The sequence below is a fragment of the Cupressus sempervirens genome, chromosome 9 (genome assembly GCF_028749045.1).
Source record: "Cupressus sempervirens isolate cs-2001-9-10 chromosome 9, ASM2874904v1, whole genome shotgun sequence".
In the NCBI taxonomy this organism is placed as follows: Eukaryota; Viridiplantae; Streptophyta; class Pinopsida; order Cupressales; family Cupressaceae; genus Cupressus; species Cupressus sempervirens.
In genome coordinates, this window is record NC_143126.1 from 458,010,823 (window position 1) to 458,018,525 (window position 7,703).

General features: G+C 35.0%; 1 protein-coding gene across 2 annotated transcripts; it reads left to right on the forward strand.

The window, feature by feature from the left end:
• The first annotated feature begins 1,483 nt into the window (after nucleotides 1-1,483).
• Nucleotides 1,484-5,115, forward strand: LOC149539305 (pentatricopeptide repeat-containing protein At3g57430, chloroplastic-like). Of its 2 annotated transcripts, XM_089800615.1 has the most exons (2): nucleotides 2,002-2,197; nucleotides 2,278-5,115. In XM_089800615.1, exons 1-2 carry the CDS (start codon nucleotides 2,147-2,149, stop codon nucleotides 4,621-4,623), a joined length of 2,397 nt encoding a protein of 798 aa, XP_089656741.1. In that variant the 5' UTR covers nucleotides 2,002-2,146; the 3' UTR covers nucleotides 4,624-5,115. The 2 variants fall into 2 exon arrangements, with proteins under 2 accessions (XP_089656740.1, XP_089656741.1); XM_089800614.1 differs by having other exon boundaries at nucleotides 1,484-5,115.
• Nucleotides 5,116-7,703: the final 2,588 nt, after the last annotated feature.

Below are 7,703 nucleotides of genomic sequence, written 5' to 3' on the forward strand. Positions count from 1 at the left end.
TTAATAATCATGTTTAATCTAGGTTCATTGCTAAGGGGTTTGCATGTACATATTTTAACATAAGGTGGAAGAACCACATAGAAGTAAATGTAAACCTTAAATTAATTTTTTTTACTTATAATTCAAACTCTAAGATTATTGTATGGTGGTGAAGAGCTAACATGGTGAATAGGACCACTAGATGTATTAGAAACTGAACTTTTTAACTTTTGTAACTAATTCTTTCATCCGTTATTTGCAACTAATAAGAGGGATATTTAATATCAAAAATGCTTTGTACTTATTATGATTTCAAAAAAAGTCTTATAGCTAGAATGACTACCACCATACCTAGAGATAGCACTCTTTTTTTTTTATAGTCTACTACCATGTCCAAGAGATTACCTTTTGTTTGGTAGGCCATCATCATTTCCAACATATATTAGCCTCTTTTTAGTTAGACTACCATTATGCCCAACAACTATTAGTTTCCTCGTTTTTAGGCTACCACCATGTAATTACATACCTATTTATTTTTTATGGTTCATTTACAACCCAATCTCATTTACCTTTTACTTTTTGTTGATTAATATTATCAAGTAAATATCATATCCTACTCACTAGCACTTATTGTTCTTGTAGGTATCTAAATGTGATGATCATTATGATAATCATGCATGAAATTTTCATCCTCATGTATGTCTTTCTAACATGTGTATTTTTTTTATCGAATAAACATGTCTACAAATTTACTTTAATGTTAATTTCATTTTTAATTTGACATGAATCTTTATAGTAATTCAAGCACAATTCAAAATGGAGATAAAATGTGAGCATGGAAATTATGTGATTGCCACTTTTCATGTCTTTGACTCACCTAGACTAGTATTTATTGAGTGTAATAGATAATGTACAAGTGATGTTTTTTTGTGTAAAATGTGAAAATGATAATTATTGACCGATTTCAACCCTACACATCTTAATGGTTTGAAAATAGATTATCCATATCCTTATTAGGTCAAACCCATAGTTGAACAATAAATTTAGTTTAGATCTTTGTCATATTTTCTCATAGCCATTACTTACCAAATTAAGCATATAATATTCAAACTTGTGTACTAGGATAAACAACAAGATCTTAATTTACTTGTCAAACATCCATCTTCTCTACTATCAAATATAACATTCACATAATGAATTAAGAAACCTCATAGTAAATCATTGCATCATCACTTGACATCATTATCATAACAATAAACTAGTCATACTCCACAATCCTTAATTAAGAATGAAAACCCTTATTCCCTCTTTTATTACATAAAAATTGTATCTAATTTTGTTACCATCTCAATTATTTTTTAAGATAATTATTGAATTTTGTTTATTTGTCTTTATTTATTCTAGATAATTTGAAAGGGTGTGTTTTTTATTCCTTTATAACACAATGAATTAGCATCAATGCTATGCTTTTTATAGTGTTGTAATTAATTCAGAGGTGTGCTCATTAGCAGAAATCATATTCAAGGATTCGGGAGAACAAGCCCGTAATGTTTCTAAAACATGAATGTTACATGGAGCAGCAGTAGGCTTGATTCGACCACTTTTAACAGCATAAATTCTGCAAGTTTAATCCTGTGTTTGAGGCGAGGTTTAATAACTTGGATAGAAGAACTAAAAATATTGCTCTGTAAGTTATGGATCTTCCCTGTTCATCATCAGCCACAACTTTCTCAGAATGCTTACGAACTTGGTCATTTTGTTTTAGTTTCAACTTGATAAAGGCATTACTAATATTCTTCAAGCTCGATTCAAACAATGTCATCTGTAATACATGTCAATCAAAATCTGAGAGCGTTATGCAAAGATGGTCGGTTGAAGGAGGCAGTGCAGATGCTACTTAATACGCAAAATCCTTCTGTAAGTTCCGGCACATATCTTCAACTATTGCAGACTTGCATTGATAAGAATGCGCTTTCAGAGGGCAAGCAAATACATTCACACATCAATGACAGGGGATTTACATTTGCGAGGGACACTTTTTTGCAAAATAGGCTTATCAGCATGTATGATAAATGCGGAAGTTTGGTTAATGCTCGACAAGTGTTTGATCACTTGACTGAAAGAGACATCTTCACATGGAATATGATAATTGCAGCTTACAGAAGATATGGATTTCTTCGGCAGGCATTGGTATTGGTTCACCAAATGCAACGAACAGGTGTTCGTCTGGACCAGTTCACCTACTGCATTGTTCTCACTGTATGTGCCAAAATAACATCTCTGAAACATGGTTTGCAGGTCCATGGGAAGACTGTAAGATGCGGATTTCAATCCAATGTCTTTGTGATGAATACCCTAATACACATGTATGCGAAATGTGCAAATATGGAGGTCGCGCGGGAACTGTTCGACCAAATGCCTCAACGAGACATGGTTTCATGGTCTTCAATCATAGCTGGGTATACACAAAATGGATTCTTTGATAAAGCCTTGGAAATTTTAAAGCACATGGAGTTAGCAGGTGTAAAGCTCAGCTCTGCAATCTTTGCTAGCATCCTTCCAGTCTGCGCCAACAGGGGAGCTGTCGAACAGGGTACGGAAATCCATAGAAGTGTTTTAGAAAGCGGCCTTTTGTCAGATGTAATAGTTGTGACTGCCCTGACAGACATGTATGTGAAATGTGGAAGTATAGAGAAGGCAGAGGGATTGTTTGACAAGTTGCCTCAACGAAATGTGATCTCATGGAACGTGTTGATTGTAGGATATACGCTAAACAGGCTTGCTAACAAAGCCTTGAAGACTTTTAAGCAAATGCAGTTGGCAGGCGTGAATCCGAACTCGGTAACATTTGCCAGCATCCTGCCATCATGCGGGAAGATATGTGATTTGGAACAGATTATGGAAATCCATCGAAAAATAATGGAAAATGGTTGTCTGTTAGATGTTGTAGTTGGGACTGCCCTCATTGACATGTATACAAAATTTGCAAGCATACAGAATGCTCACAAGTTGTTTAACAAAATGCCTCAGCGGAATGTGGTCTCATGGACTGCAATCATTGCTGGATATGCTCAAAATGGGCTTGTTGAAAAGGCCTTGGAGCTGTTCAAGCAAATGCAATTGGCTGGTGTGATGGCAGATTCTTCAACCTTCGCTAGGATCCTCCCAACGTGTGCCAAAATGGGAGCTTTTGAACAGGGCATGGAGATCCACCACAAAATAACTGAGAGAGGATTTTTGTCAGACAGTGTAGTTGTGACAGCCCTAGTAGACATGTATGTGAAATGCGGAAGCATACAGAAGGCACGCAGATTGTTTGACAAAATGGAAAATCCGAATGTGGTCTCTTGGACTGCAATAATTACAGGATATACACAAAACGGTACTCTTGATGAGGCTTTGAGGCTTTTCAAGAAAATGCCTCAATGTGATGTGATCTCATGGACTGTAATCATTGGTGGATATGTACAAAATGGGCTTGTTGATAAAGCCTTGGAAATGTTTCGAGAAATGCAATTGGCAGGTGTGAATCCAAACTCCTCAACATTTGCTAGTGTCTTGCCTGCTTGTGCTAAACATGGAATTTTAGAACAGGGTAAGGAAATCCATCAGAAAATAATTGAACAAAGAGTTCTTTCAGATGTCATAATTGTGACTGCCTTGATAGATATGTATGCAAAATGTGGAAGCATACAAAAGGCGCGTGATTTGTTTAATAAAATGCAGAATCCAGATGTGGCTGCATGGAATGCGATGATTGCAGGATATGCAATGCATGGTCACAGCAAGGAAGCCATCAAGCTGTTTGAACTGATGAAGCACTCTGGAATCAACCCTAACCATGTAAGCTTCACTTGTGTTTTATTTGCATGCTGTCATGCAGGTCTAGTGGATGAAGGCTGTCGGTATTTCAATGGCATGAACATGCAAGCAATGAATCATTTTGTTTGCATGGTTGATCTCCTTGGACGTGCTGGCTATCTCGACGAAACCCTTAACTTTATCATCAAAATGCCAATAAAACCTGATTTGGTTATATGGATGTGTCTGATTGCTGGTTGCAGATCACATAAGAATCTAAGGTTAGGAGAATTTGTGGCAAAACACCTTTTTGAGTTGGAATCTAAAAGAGAGGCACCATATGTTCTTCTATCAAACATTTATGCTGAAGTGGGAAGGTGGCGTGATATTCAAAAGGTACGGAATTTGATGAAAGACAGAGGAATTAAAAAGAAACCTGGATGTAGTTGGATAGAAATTCATAAAATGGTACATACATTTTTTGTAGGAGACAGATCCCATCCACAAACACAGGAGATCTACGCAAAGTTGGAGAGTTTATCTTGCGAGATGAAGGCAGAAGGTTATGTTCCAGATACAATACCTGTATTGAATGACGTGGAGGAAGAAGAGAAGGAAATACTCATTTGCCACCATAGTGAGAAGCTGGCAATTGTATTTGGGTTATTGAACACTTCCCCTGGAACAACTATTAGAGTTGTCAAGAATCTTCGAGTATGTCGTGACTGTCACACTGCATCAAAGTTTATCTCCAAGATAGTTGCAAGAGAAATTGTTGTGAGGGACATGAACCGTTTCCATCATTTTAAACATGGACAATGTTCTTGTGGAGATTATTGGTGATATCAGGTGAAACAAGTTATAAACGTGGGATTGCACCATAGCAAAGTGCATGGTGTCTAGGTTGCAGTGTGACTGCACCATAGCATGTTGTATACTCTGTTTTGGAAAATAAGTGTTATTTAAATTTTGAACTGGTAGCTTCTGGTTTCGATTGCGTATGAGTTTTTTAACATCAAATTTTCAGATCACACTCTGTGATCCATCATCAGGATGCAAGTGAACAAGAGATGTTATTTGAATGTTGAGCCAGACCATGATTTTGATGGCTCTGTATTTTATATAATGGATAAAGGAACATCGATATAACGGATGAGTCCCTAGATAAACTAAGAAGTTATCTTATAGAAGCAACGATACACAGGGACGCGTCCCTGAGATTTTCTGCCCATGTTCCCGTATCTGAAATGGGGACAGCTGTTGGATGGTTTCATGAGGTCTGCCATTGTAAACAATACAGGTTTTGAACAATTTATTGGGGTTTCAATGAAAGTATATAGACTGACTATCCACAAGAATGCATCCCATGCTTGATATGCAGAAGCTTGTTGCGAGGGTTCTTATGATGAATGATTTTATAATGTATATATATTGTTCTCTAGTCATCTCCTGCCATCCTCAAAACTGACCTTGAAAATCCCATCCTCGTAACATGTGCCTCATCCCTGCAACTCTATAAGTTAGAAGGAATCATGAGACCAAGCTGATTAATTTAGAAAGCCTGGGCATACGTGACCAAAGTTCCAAACAACTGGAGGTGGAGTTGGAAAAGAATGGGAAAAAAGGGGGCGACTGTTACAAATTAGTTCTATGTTGGCCAGGGCTTTCTGTAATTTAGCTACTTTTACCATGAGAGGTCTCCCTCATGAAGCTCTAAAAAAATATTGACCAAAATATATATTACAAATGGTATTAATCAATGAGGATTTTGTGGTACTTAGAGTTGTGGAATATCAATCCTTGCATTCTATAAGACATTTCCCTGTTTCCTCGTAATCCTGGCTATGCCTAGAAATGCTTGCATTGAGCAAGGGATGTTCTTCAATCATCTTGTGGAGACATCTATCTCAATAGCGACATATACATGTACATGCATGTGTATTTGATATGTTAATTTAGTATTCTATAGATATGTATCTCTCCCAAAGAACCACAAATCCCATATGAGGAGACGGTTCCAAAATATGTGGACTCTGAGAAATGTCACTCTACAACACTACCACCTTTGTTAGGGACACCAACAGTTGGTTTGCTATATGACAAATGCCATTACATGTTTATTGTAAGCTTTAACTTCTGTGAAAATTAGTCCGCCTTTCATGGGGCGCTCACAAATATATTATATTGCAGATTTTGGGAAGAATTCAATTTACCTCAATTTGCTGTCAACCACTACTCCATTGTCGTCCTGTCATCGTCTCCTCATCATCCCCAAAATGTAGATCCTTGATTCCCTTATCCAAGAAACCCATTCTTTCATTTCCATGCCCCCTACCAGGAAACTCCTTGGAACTATGTTTAAAATTTAAATTTTCAGCCTTTTAGAACAGTTATGGAATGTTTAAGGCCTTTTATTGCAATTCTTTTCTGCCTAGAAAAATAATTCTGAACTATTACCACATCATATATACTTACTTATGACTAAAGTATTTATTCACCTAGTACTTAAAAATATAAAGGAGCTCTAATTTGGAACTCTATAGAGTCAGTGTCCTTTTTTTTTGCTTGAATTAAATTTTACTTTCAAATTATTTTTTAATATATTAATATTAGTTTCTTCTCCAATAAATTCAATGTATATAGTTTTCTAATATTAATCTATTTATAAATCTAAAGTTATTAATTATTTTATTACTTATTTTCTTTTTAAAAAATTACATACTACTTTTATAGTTTATGTTTCTTAAATTTTGAAAACTACTTTTAAAAATTATTGAATTGTCTTCTAGACCTTACAAATTCATAATCTAACAAGTATTTCTTGTCATCTTTCACTAGGCATAAAGTAGAATACTTTGAACATTCATTGTATTTACATTCTACCAGTTCAACTACTTTTTCTTGCATTGGCATAGAAAGAGATAAAATTGAAGCAAAACTATACACTATTGTGGCATTTAATAATGTAGGAAAAAACTTTTCTTACATCAATACCATCTTCTATCTAAATTAAATATTTGTTTTGTTATTTAATTTGAAATATGTTTCACCCTAAAATCTTTGCATTCTATAATCAAGGCCTTCGCCGTTTACCCAATCAAAAAATAAAATAAAATCTTTGCATTCTATCATTTCTTATTCTTGTTCAATTCAATTTTGGAGCATGTTTTGGATCATTCTTGAGTTGAATTAACTTATGAAACTGCACAGTCTCATGAGTTTCAACATGCCTTCAACTATTTACTATGAAATTTCACCTACTTCTAAAATGTTTGTATGAGCTAAAGGGGAGACCCTTTCTAACACTAAAAATTGAAATCTACGAACAATTATTTGTTGATTTTTAATTTAATTAATAAATGAAAAAAGTAGCTCGAGCGAGCTTTTGCCACCATCATTTATGGAAAATTGCAATATTATCTTCTTTGTAATAACAAAATTTAGATTTTATTTCAAATCTATTAAAAATTGGGTGTTGAAATCTCTAGATTTTTTTTTTGATCAGCAAACAGTTGAAGCCTTCTTAATTATATTAATAAAACAAAATGAAATTACAAGTATCTCTGTTCAAGCAGGTAGTGGTAGGAAAGAACGAAAAAGAAAACCTCCAATCTAGCTCGGGACCAAGGTCCTATACAAGTACATTCTTAAAAGGGACATACCCCAATTCAAGATCTTTATGAAGGTAATCCCTTCTTTACATTTTATTCTTAGTTTCATTATGTAAAATCACTAATTTTATTTGAACTTCTATACATTTTCCCACATCCTCTATGAGGGCTTAGGGAGGCATACCTTCCTATGCATCTTGATTCAATGATTTAGGCCCCGTTTGGTTGTAGGAATTGGGTAGGAATAAGAAAATCTAAATACCCGCATTCGCCAATTTGATGTTTGTTTGCAAAATACAAAATTGGAATTAG